The sequence below is a fragment of the Mesocricetus auratus genome, unplaced genomic scaffold (assembly GCF_017639785.1).
Source record: "Mesocricetus auratus isolate SY011 unplaced genomic scaffold, BCM_Maur_2.0 Super-Scaffold_100676, whole genome shotgun sequence".
NCBI lineage: Eukaryota > Metazoa > Chordata > Mammalia > Rodentia > Cricetidae > Mesocricetus > Mesocricetus auratus.
In genome coordinates, this window is record NW_024429266.1 from 99,059,326 (window position 1) to 99,077,876 (window position 18,551).

General features: G+C 43.4%; 1 protein-coding gene across 1 annotated transcript; it reads right to left on the bottom strand.

Annotated features, from left to right (window-relative positions):
- Positions 1-1,639: 1,639 nt before the first annotated feature.
- LOC121136578 (zinc finger protein 431-like) lies at positions 1,640-18,285 on the bottom strand. Its single transcript, XM_040737175.1, has 4 exons — positions 18,161-18,285; positions 6,602-6,728; positions 6,343-6,403; positions 1,640-5,527 (listed from the first exon to the last, which is right to left on the bottom strand). Exons 1-4 carry the CDS (start codon positions 18,206-18,208, stop codon positions 4,738-4,740), a joined length of 1,026 nt encoding a protein of 341 aa, XP_040593109.1. The 5' UTR covers positions 18,209-18,285; the 3' UTR covers positions 1,640-4,737.
- Positions 18,286-18,551: the final 266 nt, after the last annotated feature.

Sequence of the window (18,551 nt, forward strand, 5' to 3'; positions counted from 1 at the left end):
CCACATTACTCTCTTCCTCAAACAACCACAAGCAGATTACTTTCACCTCAGTGCAAGTTCAAACTAGACTGATGGCTTTTTGCAAAGAACAAACTTTACAGCTTGTCACAGTCTACCAATTGTCAGAGTCACAGAAGTCTACCAACGTTACCAAGAAAGGCATGGTATCTTCACTTGCCAATCTACTAACAATAGCTATGTGCCTTCGAGTTGTCATTGGACACTGTGCCCTCCCTGTCTGGTCATGGTTTTTCTATGGCTTGGACCCTTGTGTTGTCATGGTAAATGGCTCAGCTCCTTATAGCTTCCTCTACGAATGTGCTTTTGACCAATAAGAGAAACTTACTTTCTTATTTCAAGGGCCCTAAAGGAGAAGAGTTTTTAGAATAGAAGAAGCATGGAGAAGTTAGAAGCAGGACAGGATTATTAGAGCAGAAAGAGAACAATAAAAAGCCTGACCCTCAGAGGGTGTGTGAAGTTACTAGAGAAATCTATTACCCCCTCCTTCCCTCCAGAGAAGCATTTCATCTTGGAAACCCTGTGTAGGGTCTCTACAATGGCCGAAACTGGTTTTAATGAATGATGTCCTGCCTCCATCATCCAAGTGTTGCCACGGTACTCCAAAGGTTTGGACCGTGTTAAGTTTTAGCTACCGGGGCTGGAGAGATGGCTCAGAGGTTAAGAGCACTGGCTGCTCTTCCAGAGGTCCCGAGTTCAATTCCCAGCAACCACATGGTGGCTCACATCCATCTGTAGTGGGATCTGATGCCATCTTCTTGCATAAAGATGTACTTGCTCCAAAATAATACAGAGAAACTCTGTCTTGAAAAACCAAAAAAAAAGTACTTGCATATAGAGTACTCATATGCATAAAATAAATAACTATTTAAAAAAAAAGTTTTAGCTACCACCTGAGAGGTGTGAAAAATTCTAAGTGTGCCTTGTTCAAATTTGGTAGCTAATAGGATCATGATTACTAATCAGCCAATTTTAAAGCTATATGTCATGATAATGCTGTAGATGAAGATACCTATTACTCCTTCGGTCATCTATCACTTAAAGGGAGTGAAAGCCCTGCTATATGCTCATTGATGGTTTCATGGATTTCTACCCTCTGTGAATGGATTCTCCACATTAGTTCTTATTGTTAACCCACTTCTTGTAATGTGATTAAAGTCAAGGAAAGGTTTCCTTGAGTAGAGAGGTGTCCAGCCATATCATCTAAGAAAGCTTCCATGTCATATAGGATTCATGATTCAAATTACTCCCATGTTCCTCCATTAAATGACTGTATGCTTACATCTGAATAGGAGACAATATTTTACTGATGTAATGTTTCTACAATTCACAAAACCTCTGAGTGTGAGTTTGAGGGGAAAATAAAGAGGGGCACAATAGAGCCTGAATAGACTGTTGACAGATTTTTCTCCACAACAAATAATCTTATATAAGAAAACGTGTGTTGGCCTAAGACCTTAACAGATCCCTTATGGTCATGGGTTCCCCTAACTATAACTTCTTTAATATCTGAATTCTCCATACGAATTCCTTACTGACTTGGAGGATAACAGTGACATGCAGGGTGTTTTTTTTTTTTATCACATTGCTTACATTCACAGAGTTTCTCTCCAGCATGAAGTCTTTTTTAAAATAAAATTTCTTTATTGAATCCATGGGAATTGGTGATCAGGAACCCCCATTCAACTCACCTCCTTGTCCAGCCATAGGCAGCAACACCCCCCAAAGGAAAATTATTTCAAGTCAAACCAAGACAAGCAAGCAAACAAAAATAAAAAAAATCCCCCAAATAACAAAAGATATCCTCTTTGCTACTCTATCTTTCCCAGTTTTCTGGCACCCTTTCATTTTTCCTGGTGGCATTGGATATTTGGTATTTCATACAGTACACTCTTTTGTTCAATCAGCTTTAGTCATTGGTTTTGTTCAAGGCCTCTGGTTTCTGGTATGACATCATCACAGGATTCACTGAAACTCCTCTTGGTTATTGTGCAGCTGCCCAAGTCATGGAGACACTGAAGGTATTTATTGCTCTACAGGACCAGTCCCTTCTCGAGCTCTAGCAGATCCTAAATTGTGCAAATGCTAGGATGTGCCAACCCTGGGTGTACCTGTGGTCTCAGTGGGAGTTGAGTTGGTCAATCTAGGCAACTGGGGATTCCTCCCTTAGGTACGGGGTGGGTGGAGCTTGCTCTCTGATGCCCAAGTCTTCAGGGTAAATCCATGCTCACCCATGCTGAGAAGTAGCTCTCCCATGAGGGCTGCAGCCAGTTCTCAAAGTGTCAAGTGACAGGCAGGGGCAGCTATCCTGTGGCCAGGGTCGGGAGGGCTCAGCATGGCCCTGATTTCATGACACATATGACTATGGTCTCCTGAGGTGACATGGAACACAGACATCAATACAGAGCTCTGCTGCAGGCAGACCACAGACCCGGAAATTGCCAAAGCAGGAGTTTGGGCTCAAATGGCATCTTGGTTCTGGGCAGAGGCACATACCACTCAGATCACTATGACTCTGGTGGCAGCATGGCTCCTAGGCACTGAATGTCTATAGACTTCAACCTTGACAGCTTCCCTGTGACTTTGCTGGCAACACAGGCCTTGAACACAGAGTCCAGCTGGGGTAGGATAACAGACGCAGATATAGTCCACAGCAGCCTGGTCTTGATGTCACTATGGGCCCAGGTAGCAGTGCAGGCCACTCAGATTGACAAGTCTGTACAGCAGTGTGGCTCTCAGACCTTAACATGCCAAAAAAATATTGGGCATTCATATGGCATTCTATGGTAACAGGAACCTGAGACATCAACACAGACTGTTGCTGCAGCAGGGACCGGGACACAAAAATGGCCCTCAGCTGTAGCTTTGGCCCAGACATCACCATGACACCAAGCAGCAGCACAGGCAGCTCAGATCTGCACGGCTCCCACTTGGATTCAGGAGGCTGACCTGACCCTGCGCATCTACCTGGCTGTGGTTGGAAAAACAGGCCACAGACCCAGGGTAAGGTAGGACCATGAAGCCAGACATGGTCCTCAGCAGCAATCGGAGTCCATCATGTCACCATGTCCCACAGTGTTGGTACAGGCCAGAATGGCTCTGGTGGGAGTGCAACCCTCAGACGTCAACATGGCCCCAGAGGCAGACCCCAGGAATCCACATGGCCCTCCTGGCTTCAGCAGCCATGGATATCAAGAGACCCTGGCTGTTATTAGGCCACAGTCCCAGAATTGCCCTTAGTAGCTTCCCAAGCAGAGAGGACACCATTGCCGTGGGTGGGAGCACAGGTCATGGCACACACCCTAGACCTCTGTGTGGACTCTGTTGGCATCAGAACTTCACAGACTCCAGCTGTGTTAGAACCACAGACGCAGACATGGTTGTCAGCATTAGCTGACGTCTGGATGTCACCATGGCCCCAGGTGGTAACCAAGGCCACCCAGACTGGCACACTTCCTGGCCCCCATAAAGGATTCAACAATATCACAGTCCAAAATACATTCAGTTCAACTTCAAAACTTCCCATAGTTGGCCGGGCGTTGGTGGCGCATGCCTTTAATCCCAGCACTCAGAAGGGAGAGGCAGGTGGATCTCTGTGAGTTTGAGGCCAGCCTGGTCTACAGAGCGAGCTCCAGGGCAGCCTCTAAAACAATACAGAGAAACCCCGTCTCGAAAAAACCAAAAAAAGAAAAAAGAAAAAAAAAGTTCCCATAGTTTTATCACAGTCTCATCAATGTTGGAAGTCCAAAGTTCACCTTCTCTTTTGAGATCATGTAATCTATTAACTGCAATCCCCTGTAACATCAAGATCAAAAAGAAGACTGCATACTTCCAACATATAATGGCTTACAACATACTTTACCGTTTCAAAGTTTAGGGAAGGGAGAATACAGGACCAAAATACAATCACATAACAGGTGGGCATACTCCAAATTCTGCATCAGAACACCATCTCCAACTCTGTTCAGCATTGTTGGTGGCAACACACTTCTTTCTGTTGGACTGGTTCCACTCCCAGTCAGAGGCCTCATTAGCGGGTATACCACGACTCTCGAATCTCTAATACACTGGATTCCGCAAGAAAACTTGCTTCACATCATGGCCTTTGCACTAGACATGCCTGAGCAGACTGGAATCCGATGGGCTCACAGATGTCTTCCTGCCATGCCAGGATCTGAGCACCCAGCTTGGAGAGGGCATGGCTTGAGCCTGCCTGAACAATGTAGGATTAGATGAGCCATGATGGCTTTGTGTCAGCTCACATCTTCAGGACACAAGTAGGTGGCTTGCGTCTGGCTGGAGTGTATGGCATCAGAAGCGCCGTGGACATCTTCCCCTAGTATGAGTTCTTTTACGAATCTGGAGCTGACTGTATTGTTGAAAGGTTTTCCCACATTGCTTACATTCATAGGGGATCCCTCTTGTATGAGTTCTCTTAGGCATTGGGACAGCACTGTGTTTTGAAAAGGCGTTTCCACTTTCACAGTGTTTCTCTCTAGTATGAATTCTTTCATGTACTTAACGAGCACTGCAATTAGAAAAAGCTTTTCCACATTGGTTACATTCATAGGGAATCCCTCTCTTATGAGTTCTCTTAGGCATTGGGAGTGCACTGTTTTGAAAAGGCTTTCCCACATTCATTACATTCTAGTATGAATTCTTTGTTCATGTACCTTAAGAGCACTGCAATTTGAATATCCTTTACCACATTGCTGACATTCATAAGGTTTCTCTTGTGTGTGAGTTCATATGCATTTGGAGACCATTGTGTTTTCGAAAGGCTTTCCCACATTCAGTACATTCATAGGGTTTCTCACCAGTATGAGTTCTTTTATGAATCCGGAAAGAACTGTCATGTGAAAACAGTCTTCCACATTGCTTACATTCATAGGGTTTCTCTCCAGTATGAATTCTTTCATGTATTTTAAGAGTACTGCAATTTGAAAAGGCTTTACCACATTGCTTACATTCATAGGGTTTTTCTCCAGTATGGCTTCTTTTATGAATGGTGAGATGACTCGGTTGTGAAAAGGCCTTACCACATTGATTGCATTTGTAGGGTTTCTCTCCAGTATGCATTCTTTCATGTGTTTTCAAATAACCGTAATCTGCAAAAGCTTTCTCACAATGATTACATTTATAGGGCTTCTCTCCTGTATGATTCCTTGTATGTATTTGGAGACTACAGTGTTTTGAAAAGGATTTACCACATTGGTTACATACATAGGGTTTCACTCCAGTATGCGTTGTTTCATGTCTTTTAAGATAACCTTGACGTGTAAAAGCTTTCTCACATTGATTACACTGAAATGGTTTCACTCCACTATGAGTTTTTTTATGAGTGTTGAGATGACTCTGTTGTGAAAAGGCTTTCCCACATTGATCACATTCATAGGGTTTCTCTCCAGTATGGGTTCTTTTGTGAATGAGGAGACGCTGCCGATATGAAAAGGCTTTACCACATTGAGTACATTTGTAGCGTTTCTCTTCAGTAAGACTTCCTTTAGGCCTGTGAAGGTAATTGACACATGTCAATGCTGTACCACATTCATTATGTTGATAAGACACACAACATTTGCAACGTGAACCAAGATAAACAGAAGAATTTCTGCGGTGGTATGAGTTGATATATAACAGATGAGGTTAAAAAAAATCAATTGTAAACTCACATTACTTTTACAATGTTTACTCCAACTGGGGACTATTACATACTTTCTAATTTTTCTAGGAATGTGGAATTTTGATATTCTTTCCATATTCCTTAGGACACGTGCCTAGTTTCAAGAGTGACATAATAGACCAATAAAGAGAAAATATCAAATGAAAGGTTTCCATAATGCACACACAATTTAATCTTTGTTCTTCATAGAGATATGGGTGTTAGAGTTTCTCCATAACAACCCTTCATGAGTACAATAAACTGCCACTCTAACTGTACTTTGTTAACTGATTACAAGGATTTGAGTCACGCTAACTTTACTATGGACTACTTGTTTATTAAAAGGCTGTAGACATGGATTTACCTCCTAATCATCAGGTTTGTCTTTGCCATATCACAGTGGTATGGAACTAATGGACTGACAGACCTACTGCAGACCTCATGGGGTTATCATTAAAATGGATATATCTGTTCATGCATTGTCTTCTGGAAATCTTGTTAACAGACATCAGCTACCTGACATTGAGGTACATGGTGTTGTGAGAATTTCATAATCAATACACTTAAAGTTGTACTTATTTGCACCGTTACTTCTTCTTAAAACTTCCAAGGCACATTAAAATTCCTCTGTGGGACATCTGTATTAGTTTATACAAGGAAATTACCTTCTCTGTCTTCTAAATCGTTGACCATGGTCTTCACTGTCATGGGCTTCCCATTTGTAGCCTAAAATATGGTACCAGAAAACGCATGGTATATTACTGGAAATTATACAAACTTTAAGTTACTATATTCAGTGACTCTAAGAAACATGCCTGTCATTTTCACCACATTCTTCAGTTTTTTCAAAATTACAGAAGAGGACCAATGAGCAAGAACCAGTAGCCTCCTTATTTGAAATGTTGGCGGGAAATTCAGTCTTACCTATAGCAGTAAGGTGACTATAAATCTCCAGCATCACATCTTTGTAGAGACTCTTCTGGGAAGGATCCAGCAAAGCCCATTCTTTGGAAGTGAAGCTGATATGTACATCATCGTAGGTCACTGCATTCTGGAAGTGTGTTATTGATTACAATATGAATGTAGACATCTTTGACAATATAGTCACATAACTCTCGTATTTGACAACTTATTCCAGTACAGAGAAGTTCTCATCCATTCATTTTAGAAGGAAACTGAAAAGGAGGTTTGAAGGTGGGGTTTAAATGAGTTCACCAGACCCAAGATAAATGATAAATAGGTGTGTATTAGGGAAGGACTCACACAGATGATAGTAAATGAGTCCTGTGTTCTTCCCGCCCGAACATACAGTCTCGTTTCTTCCGATGCTCTCCACAACTAGACAGCCTGAGCCTGCCCCTCCTCTACCCTACAATGTGTTCCTTTTGCACCTGGTACCACACCCAAAAGTTGTGGCCCCACTACAGTTCACTGGCAGGGCACGATGACATTACAGATGTTCACACGTGTCATTTCTTTACTCTTGAATAGAATTTACACTTTCAAAACAAATGTCTATTAACAGAGACAAGCAAACAAACCAACAGTACTAAGTACACATCGGGGAAATTGAATGAGCAATTACTAACCACAAAAGAGATGGCAAACAGGATACATTGTCTCATGTGTTTAAGACTATCACTCAGAAGGCAGCGAAGGTTGAGTCTCCTTGAACGAATAGGACCGTCTGACCTATGAAATGAGTTCTAAGACATATTTGGACCCTGTCTCACCTTGCAAGAAACCTAAACTAACCAACCAACAAACCAACAAATAAAGAAAAAGAGAATATCACTGAAGTTCCTATTAAGAGATAAGCATTCATTCCCTATATGTAATCATTTCTCAGAAATCTGAAGCACCATACTTTGAACTGTGAGAGTGATATGATCTTATTAAAAGGGAATGAATGTTTGAAATCACTAGCGATGATAGATAAAAATGTAAGCATTGCAAATGGAAAAAAGAGAAAAGCAGGGCAGGACAGATGGTTCAGTGGTGAACAGTACTTTCTGATCTTGTAGAGGAGATGGATTTAATTTTCAATACTTATGTGAGGGTTTACAACTACCCATAGCTCCAAATTCAGGGTTTCTGGAATTATATTCTGACTACTGGCTTCAACAGGCACACATAGGGTGCATATCCATGCAGACGGGCAAAATACTCATATTTGTTCAAAACATTTAAAACACACACAAGATACTAAGAATGTCACACTGTGTGCTAGTGACTCAATAACCGGAGAGTATTAATGTCATAGATATGTGCCATCCCAGGAAACTAATTCAAGCCATTGGTGGTCTCAGCACAACACCACACGTCTGACATGTGCACAACCTACATCCAGGTCCCCCCGCCCCCACCAGTAAGAGAAAACCTAAGGAGCTGGTCATGGTAACCACGCCTTTACTATCAGCTCCTGAAAAGCAGAATGCACACATCTCTGATTGTAAGGCCAGCCTGGTCTCAAGAACTGTCTTCATAGCCGGCGTTGGTGGCGCACGCCTTTAATCGCAGCACTCGGAGGTAGAGGCAGGCGGATCTCTGTGAGTTCGAGGCCAGCCTGGTCTACAAAGTGAGTTCCAGGACAGCCTCCAAACCTACAGAGAAACCCTGTCTCGAAAATACCAAAAAAAAAAAAAAAAAAAAAAAAAAAAAAAAAGAATAGCAACCAAATGCCTCAGGGAGGAAAACTACTTTTTTCTACTTTCTGTTATTTAGGGATAACCTACATTGGTGATGAATCATGACGTCATGAGAAGGAGCTGGCTGCCTAACTTCAACCACAAAAAGCAGACACTAAGAACTTGAGGCTATAGGCCCTCAAGTCACATCCCCAATGAGGAACTTCCTTGAGAAAGATTTCTTCTACTAAAGATTCTAGCCCAGGTCACTATAGGCTTATGGTCATCACATGACAAAAATGTGGTTAGTCCATGCACACCTATCCCCAAGCCCTGTTTGTTACTTAGTCACTATGTGTCTGGGGATTCTAGTATGATTAACATTTATAGCTCATATTCATTCATTAGTGTGTCCATATCGTGTTTGTCTTTCTGGGTCTCAATAGCCTCTCTCAGGATCTTGACCAATGTTAGCCAACTACCTATGATTCTATGTGTGTAAACATTGAATAAATAAACTTCACAAGTACCACAAAATTAAATCAATATGATCCTAGAACTGTTATATCTGGTCACCCAGCTACTCGTATTTTTCCTCAAAAAGCCCCATGCTCTGTAGCTGGCAATAGAGAAAGGTGGTATAGACTGCTTAAAACTAAGTTAGAATAACTCAAATATGCCCCTTGAAGAGACTATTTCAATTTCATGCTGAATTAAATACTATAGAAAGACTGAATAGAGCTTCTCCCTTAGAAGAAGCTAATAACTCAGGGATAGAGCAACAACCTGGTATTTCCAAATATTTGATGAGGGACATGTCCTCCCCATACCATGGAAATCCTGTAAAATCAAAGAAAATAGCCTAATACCGTTTGTTATTGAGAGAGGAGGATGGGACGACAGCATCCAATTTTTCAGAGCCCACTAGAGGGCAGCATTCGTCAACACCCCTGTTTCCCCTCTATAGTTATCAGATGCCTGATCTTAATCTACATGCAAGGCTTCATTAATTACACTTAGTAGCCAGAAGGTATCATTTACCTCAAATCATGGCTCCCATCTTAAGATCTTTCCCCTGAGGCTGATCTTAGGAGAATAACAGTCCTTTCCTGCTCCTCAGGAAATAGTTTTGCTGCAAGGAAACCTCATAAATTGATAACTTCAGGAGCTCTGTTGGTTGGCTCCTTACTTGCAGTTGGCACAGCATCTTCTGTTCCTTCTGACATTGATGCAGATATAGCAGGCATCAGAAATCTTACTTAATTAAAACCTCTGACCAATAATGCCTTGTCTGATAGACTAGCTACTAACCACCAACTCATTACAGGCCTTCATCTGGAACTAAATGCATTAAAACAATCATTGTCAAATACTAAAAAAAACACAACTGGAATTTCGTTTGAAGTGACTAGCTGAAACCACCCAGATCTCTCAAAATTCTAAGTCCATTGCAACAGAGTTTGGAACAAAAACTGCAATCTACAAGTCTCTATTGGACTCAGAGCAAACCTCTTGGTCTGAGCATGGATTCTACAAAACAAACTTACTGTATGAACATTGTAGCACCAGCATTTCAAAAACAAAAAACCCCGCCCCATTGCCTTGGAAACTTCAGGTGGGCTTTGTTGTAGCCCGTTACTTTCTTATGGAGTGTTAAGACTGATACACAGTGCATCTACTATCCTGAGGAACACATCACCTCATCTGGGGCCAGTAGTTTTGTGTCCTCCCTACCTCTGCCCTGGGAGCTAAAGATGTCAGAACTTACCCCTTATGTATTTACAAAGCAACTCACAGACAAGCCTGAATTTCCTGCTCCACGAAGTACTTCAACCTCACAGTACACATGTACAACATCACCAGGGATACGTGGGACTTCATTTTTACTTTGTACAACCTGTTTGCCTGGCTATATAAATGAAGCTACTGGAGTTACAACTAATTTCTCAGGACAAGTAATCATGTCTAAGACCTCCAGTCTAAACCTCAAACAGAGACAACTTTTTGACTCGGGTACCCTGTATAATAATGAACCGAACAATATCTGGCCAGGAAAAGCTAGGAAGCCATTTTCACTGATCTTGATTTAACATGCCACAAGTACAGTCAATGGAGTATGAGATTACTAGGGATACTGAGACCCCAGGAGGACATTGAATTTATTAATATCAGCTGTGCTCAAAGCAGACAGGCCTGCCTCCACCCACAGTTAGCAAGCTTAAAAACACTCTTTATTTGATGTGACATTTTGATTTCACTATGCTCGTTTCCCCAAAAGGAACTCATGCCACTGGATAAAGGAAAGCTTTGGGGGCTTTTTTATAGATACCATGTTTTACTTTTGGGCATATAAATTCCTTATGATTATTTTGGGCTTGTTTAATAAACTTCAGTTTAGGAGGAACCATGTTAACAAGATCCAGAGCCTTCTGTCACCTATTGCTGCAGAAAGAACAAACCAGGTCTGTATGATTCTGGAAGAAACATTTGGAGAAACCGTCATTAAAGAAAATTCCTCAGGAAATGTTTTATCTCCATGATGATTCCTTAGCCTAAGAATATTGTATCTTCTTGCCGGGCGTTGGTGGCACACGCCTTTAATCCCAGCACTCAGGAGGAGAGGCAGGCAGATCTCTGTGAGTTCGAGACCAGCCTGAACTACCAAGCGAGTTCCAGGACAGCCTCCAAAGCCACAGAGAAACCGTGTCTCGAAAAACTAAAAAAAAAAAAAAAAAAAAAAAAAAAAAGAATATTGTATCTTCTTGCTCTCTCACTGAGACAGGGGAAGAATAGAGGAGAACAACAATTGACATACCATAATAGAGGAAGCCATTATAAGTCTAAAGAAAAATCTGGCACTAGAGATCTAGAAGGCTGACAATCTAAGCAATAGTCAAGAGACTATTTCAAATGCCCTTCTCTGATAATGAGAATGATGACTACCTTATATGCCATCTTAGAGCCTTCATCCAGTAGCTGATGGAAGCAGAAGCAGAACCCACAGCTAAACAAAGAGCTGAACTCTGGAATCCAATTGCAGAGAGGGAGGAGTGATGAGCAAGGTGGTCAAGACCAGGTTGGAGAAACTCAAAGAAACAGCTGACCTGAAGAAGGCAGAACTCAGACTGACTGCTGGAAAACTGGCATAGGAGTGAACCAGACCCCCTGAAGGTGGATGTCAGTTTGGAGGTTTGGGGCCTCTAGTAGTGGAACAGTATTTATTCCTAGTACACAATGGATTTTGGGAGCCCACTCCACATACAGGGATACTCTCTCAGCCTAGACACATGGTCCTGCTTCAAATGTGTGACAGACTTTAAAGATCCCCGATGGAAGTCCTCATCCTCCCTGGGGAGCAGGAAGGGGATGGGATAAGAGGATAGTGGGGGTTAGGAGAGGAGGGGCAGGACAGGGAACTGGGATTGACATGTAAAAGGAGCTTGTTTATAACTTAAAATGAAAAAGCCGGGAAAACCATATTGTATTTTACATATTTGATTCTGCCCTACAACATCATTGCCCTTTTTTGCCAAAAGTGAGCATCTATATACATTGGCTATAGAGAGATGGAAGCGTCTGGAGACTCAGAGTACTGATGCTTTGTACTCATCATTCGCCTTTTTCACATTAACGTACAAAACACTGAGAAACATTGGAAGCTCACTGGACTCTTCGTGGCTCTTCTCATTAATAAAAGAAATACCTGTCCTGCTACCATGACCCCCATGCTCTTACTTGACACTAATCAAGTTAGGATGACGCTCTACCAAGATTAGCTTAACTCAGAGTCCCACAGCTCCAACCCTGCTACGCCCCCCACAACATTTTTGTTAGAAAGTGATCACATTTCCATTTATTCCCGAATATGTTTTCAACTGGGTGCATACCAAACCTGGAGAAATATGAATTTGGGAAAACACATATATGCTAGTCAGATCACAACAACATCCTGTGATCTACTTAGTTTTAACATCTTGTTTAATAGCTGTTTTGGTTCTTAAGATTTGTTTTCTTGCATGTATTTGTCTGTGAATACTGAAATATTTATTGTATGCTTTCTCCTTTTCCTGTTGTGGCTTGACTATGCAAACTGTCATAAAAGTGTTGTTGACTACTATTTCTTGTGCCTGTTCAAACTATGTATGTCTCAAGGACCAGGAGATAGAATGTAGTGAGCCCGGTTTAAACAGAAGCCCTTTAGATAGGTAAAAGTACCTTAGCCAGGAACCACCACACAACTACACCTGATAACAAGAATCCAGTCATATCACTCACTCCAGAAAGCTGATATATTCCTAGAACCCACATGAAGCCCACTGGGCAGTACATAAGCAGAGACCAAGAGAAATGCTCTGCTATCCACATCTGGAGAGACATCACTTAGACTGGCTCAGTGACTCGAGCATGTATCCCAGGATGCTGTCACTTGAATCAGAGGTGTTTATTAGAGACTGTGTAAGGATTCAGGCATTATGTTGGACTGCCCATCCCATGGCAGAATGCACTCAGGCAGTGCCCTTGTCAGCTCAGGATTCCACGGCTGTGTAGTCTGCATGCAGGTGCAAAGACCCCTTTAAAAGAAAGACCCAGGTTCCAGGACAGCCTCCAATGCCAAATAGAAAGCCTGTCTCAAAAATCCAAACAAACAAAGAGAGCCCAGTCCATGTACATTGTCTTCCCTTAGGTTCCCCTAAGCAGAAAGGACTTTTCCTGTCTCCGTCTTTTCTGCTGTTCTCTCTGTCTCTCTACCTCTTTTGTATTTCCTTCCCAATTCATAAGAAAACTCCTCACTTAAGCTCTGTCTGCCTGGCTGGTTTGTCACGTCTCTCTCCCCACCCTGACCTCGGTCCCCCTCAGGCTTTATCCTAAGAGACTGGACCTAAGGTACCTGAGGCAGACTGGGTAAATAGACTTAGCGACATTGTAAGGAATTTAGAGTGTGAACTTTATGTGTTGACCTCCAGCATAATACAATACAACACAACTTTTGTTTTACTAACTCTGAATAGCAGCTACCTTCTGGCTCACAAAGGACTGCTTTTTGATGATTGATGATTGCATGTTCCGATCTAAGTCTAAAGGAAAGGAAAACTTTACCAGACCAAAGGCTAGGTCACTGATTTTTAAAGAAAAATTGTATGGATTGCATGATATGACTAAACAAACTTAAATTTGACCTTGATCCCTGTCTAGGGGAAGGGACCTAAGATCAATCCGGTGCCCATGACTTAGGAAAATCCTGGAAAGAACCTGTAAGCTACCTCCCACTGGTTCCCCTGAAAGTTCTTTCCTTCCCACAGTCTCTCACTAGCTAGTACCACTCAAGAGGGTCTCAGGACTTAAGCAGTTGTGCTACTGGGTGAGGTGACATTCAATGACTCTGGCAGCACAGGCCTCCCAGCTGTGCCCTTCCACTCTAGAGTCTGGGAAATTGTATTTACTAGAACCTTCCATTCTCTCAGAGCACTTCCTGTTCCTCTTATAAGGTACAGGGTCTGTTGTGTGCACATTCCATTATACAGTCAATGTCCACACAGGTCACTTTCAAACAGTCCCTGTTGTAAAAGAAAAAGGTGGACATGGACTAGAAAACACCCGCTCGCTCAGCCTGTGTTTGAGACTGTGTGGAGGGTGTCGGGATTGAGGACCCAGAGACCAGTTGGGTGAAAGAAGACTTCAAGAAAGCTTCGCTGTATTCTTACCCAGGCTGGTTATATGCCCTGACACTCATGTCGGGGTGGGCGGTCAGGAAGAGTTGGTTAGTCATTGGAAAAGGTTAAGGCCAGGGTGTTCCCATGGGCATGGGTGAGCCCTCAGGAACTTATTGCTCCGGTAAACATTTCTTATGGGCACCGGATTGTTTTTAGTAAACATGTTTCTCTGTGGTCAGTGTCAGTTTCTTGCTCCCAGGCTGATGGGGAAGTGGGCCTCCGGCCAAGGTCTTTTGTTCCCACAGGTGTGTGAGGGCTTGCAAGTGAAAAACCTCAATACACCCTCGTCTTTTTTGAGACTCAGAAGGTTGCCTCAGTGGAAAATTCCCCAAGGTCCCTTCCCCTAGACAGGGAACAAGGTCCAATTAAAATGGTCTAATTGGAAAGAACATGTGGTCCAGAGTGCTGATGAAGGACACCAGCAGGCTGTAGAGATAAGTTTGATTTTGACCTTGTGGTTTCTCCAGGAAAGATGAGTTATGCCCATGCTTCTTACAATATCCCTATTGCTTGCCCAAATCTGCACCTGCAGTGGCTCTGCTTTTTACAATACCCCTATTGCTTTGCTTGCCAAAATTATGTACATAAAAAGAAAACAGTCCTAAAGCCCGGGGCTCTCGGCTTGCTAAAGCGGCTGGAGTGCCCTCAGATGCCTGTGTGAACAATAAACCTCTTGTAGTTCGCATCCTACTGTCTGGTTATTGAGCTCGGAATATTGCGAGGCATTCAGCCTGACAACTTCAGGTCTTTCATGAGCAGGAAAGAGAGAGTGGAAATGATGTAATTATAATCCCCCAAAATTACATTCAAAAGTTGAATCAGACTTTATGGCCATATGCTCCAGAGACGGGGGATCTGTATTAGAGAACACCAGGTAGGACATATCCCCCAGCGTGTACATTTTAAATGTGGAAGACATAGTGAAGATAGGCAAGGCCACCCCACTTTATTCAAGTTCTAATGTGGTTGAGGGAGTCTAACTACAGTAATTTGATTTCATGAAAGCCCAGTACTTTATCTGGATTCCTACTTGCCTGGTCTGTGAACCTGAGAAATGTCAGCACATTTCTCAATCACCTAGCATTGGTCTCCTGGGGAGTCCATGCTAAGGTTAAGTAACTACTGTCACAGCAGGAGTCTCCCCTCCTTCTTCCTGCCCATCCCTTCTGTGCTCTGACCACACCAGCTTTACAGTTGGTCACTGAACTCAGTTCTTACACAGGTCCCCTGCATTTGTAAAATAAAATCTACAATGGTTGGAGGACACTCATTCCGGGGTCTATTTCTCCTTCCCATAGAGCAGTCAAGACCCAGCCTGGAAGGAGTTGTAGGACAGTCTTCCCAGCCCTGGGCAGCAGAAGCAGGATTAGGTGTTCATAGCAATTCTCAATTATACAGTGAGAGGCAAGCCTCAGCTACAGGAGACATAGATGTAAAAAAGTGATTTCGAATCTTCTAAAGGCTGTGACCCTGCAAAACAGTTCCTGTTGCTGTGGTTATCCACCAACTATAAAATTATTTTCACTGCTTCTTTATAACTATAATTTTGCTGTAATATCCCATAATAAAATGGTTTTTCTTCGGTGATAAAGTCACTTGATCCCACCATCCAAACTGACTGAAATAAATAAATAGCACTTAAGAAAAATATGGAATGCAATTCATAATGACAAGGAAACATTGGAAAATAGAAACAAATACACATTAGAGCAGTAATGCATTTGAAGAAAAGGAAATTTTAAAACATGCTATCAACAATTGATTTTTAAAAATGAACACATAGCTAACCTGACTTTGAAACAAAGAAGACGTTTTCTGGTTGAAAGCATGACATTAATAAGGCACTATATGACTCTGTCCCCTGCAAGACTTCAGGTGTTGCGTTCTGTAAGCGGACACATGGAGTTACAACCAATGGACTGTTTCTCAAGCCTGGAAGGTGACAACCAATTGCACAGATCTGCATAGGAGAGTTTGCTTATTGGAAACTGAATACTCAGAAGTTCAAGCTATGCTCTCTAAACTGCACACACACCCATTCTGTCTGTCTCCATTCACATGGAAGGAATTAACACAAGTGCTGGGACATTACACAGGAAGTCACTCGCTGTGCCCCATCAGATCCTTCTTTATGATGGGGACCCCTGCAGCTCACTGCCTTAAACTTCAGCCTGTGGCCTAGCTACTGTCTAGTCTATCTCCCCGCAGTGCACACAGTACACTGTTCCTCCTCTTCTGGTCTGAAGGGAGAAGCCATGCTCCACACAAATCCTTCTCCTGTTACTGGATACACAGAACACTATGTGACTCAAACTGGTCATTTTAGAACTCTGTTGTTCTGTAGGATGTGCTCCAAGAAGTTAGGGTGCTTAAGGGGATAGCAAGGTTTCTGCGGCTACTGAAACAGTTCAAGAACACCTAAGTCTACACGGGAGACCTGGATTCAAAATCACTTTTCAAGAAGGCTGGAGATGTAGCTGTTCTAGAATTAACAAACTGAAAGACCCCTACCCAGGACCCCCTAGGAAAAGAAAAGCAAGGCCAGGCCGTTGCCTAATGAAAGAAACCCAGACCAGGTGCCTCGCCCAGCTGGCATGATGTCAAACAGGATCTGTGGTCACCAGAGCAGTTGTGGAACCCGGAATATAATTTCTGAAGCGTGCCAGGGTCTTTTATGTGGCAATACCAGGACACCTAGTCCTTGGCAACTACCCTTGCCCCCAGTTGTGTCTATGATCACCATAGTAGTCATGGGACCAGGATAATAATTGCTGAAGCATGCTGGGGTTTTTCATAAAGTAATACCAGGAAACTTAATCCATGGGAACTACCCCTGCACCCAAGATGAGCCAATGAAATGCCTGTTACTTATGTAACCATTAAAACTATAAATATTGTACTCCCCGCAAGCCCGGTATGCTCTGCACCCGAGTTGCAGTAGCATCCGCAGGCGCCTGTGTACTCAATAAATCACCTCTAGCATTGGCAGCCAGTGGTCTGGCCCCGGTTCTTGGGTCTGCGCTTGGTTTGGTTCAGTGCCTGGCGCTTTGATTCCGAGGTCTTTCAAAACGTTTATAGCAAACCAGGACTTAATGTTGGTTGTGACTCTGTAATGGCCCCTAGATGCTAGTGGTCTGTTCTGTGATGGGTGGGGGCCTTTTGGTTGGTTGTAAATCAGGCGTGTCTCCTTTGTTATGAAAATATTGCTTAACGGCTGGTGTACAGGAACATTCCCTTACAGTAATCTCGGGCAGGCATGGTTAGCAAATTATTTAACTTTGGAGTCCCATGACATGCCCCAAAGCAATGCAGAGAAACCCTGTCTCGAAAAACCATTAAAAGCACCCGGGCGTTGGTGGTGCACGCCTTTTATCCCAGCATTAGGGAGGCAGAGGCAGGCGGATCTCTGTGAGTTCCAGGCCAGCCTCCAAAGCCACAGAGAAACCCTGTCTCGAAAAAAAAAAAAAAAACCAGACAAAGCAAAAAATAAACAAAAGACTGGGTAAATCTGTGGGCGGTGGCCGCCTTTAATCCCAGCACTAGGGAGACAGAGGCAGGCGGATCTCTTTGAGTTTAAGGTCAGCCTGGTCCAAAAAGCTAGTTCCACCAGAGAAACTTGACTTGAGACAAACAAACAAACACACAAAAGAATAAAACAATCAAAGAAAGAGTTCGTAACCCTTACTCCATCAGTTCTGCTCGTCTACAGCACAGTTTAGCAGTGGGGTGTTACCCTACCCACCAGATACGTTTACAGGACACACACAATTAACTCCAGACGGATCCTAAACCTAAATGTTAAAAGTGCTGAACTTCGGTAAGAATCTAGCCAGACCAGGGCTCTCCGAGTTTGGCAAGTCTGCCCTCCATAGTGGCGACACAGACTCCATAGGAGCCGGATTTCGCAGTGGCATCCACAACAAGGAGATTTTCTCTAAGAGCAGTTGCTCCAGGTCCGCAGCCATGGAGAGAAGTCATTCAGAGGCTGCCGCCCGGACCAGGAGGTTGCAAGGGCGACCCGGGGGACCACGTGGGACTCCGATCTGCTGGCTGGCTCCTGCCCAGGGGGAGGAGGACCCACAACACCGCTGCCCCAGGCTCAGCCAGACTCCCTCCCAGTCTGGGGATGGCGGCCCCTCACTCACCATGGCGCACATCTCCCTGTCTGCGGACAGCGGCCTCTTACTCACCATGGTGTGGCTGCTGATAGAGACCCTGCTCTCCTCTCAGGGGAAACCACTGATGCAGCTCAGTAGACAGCTTCCTTCTTCCTCTACAGAGGCAATGAGCCAGAACCCTAGGGCCCGGATGTTCCCTCCTCCCCTACTTCCTGGAACACCGGAGGTTCTGATTGGCTAGTGAGGCCTGAGCACAGGACGGGTTAGCAAAAGGGACACAGCAGAATGGTTCCCAGCCCTGGCTTCCATCTGAAAGACAGATCTGTCCCAGATTGTCTGGAGATCTGTTCCAAATGCATAGCAAGTGTCTTGTTGTGTAAACCAATGGATTCAGTTTTTAAGGGAAGTCTACAAATCA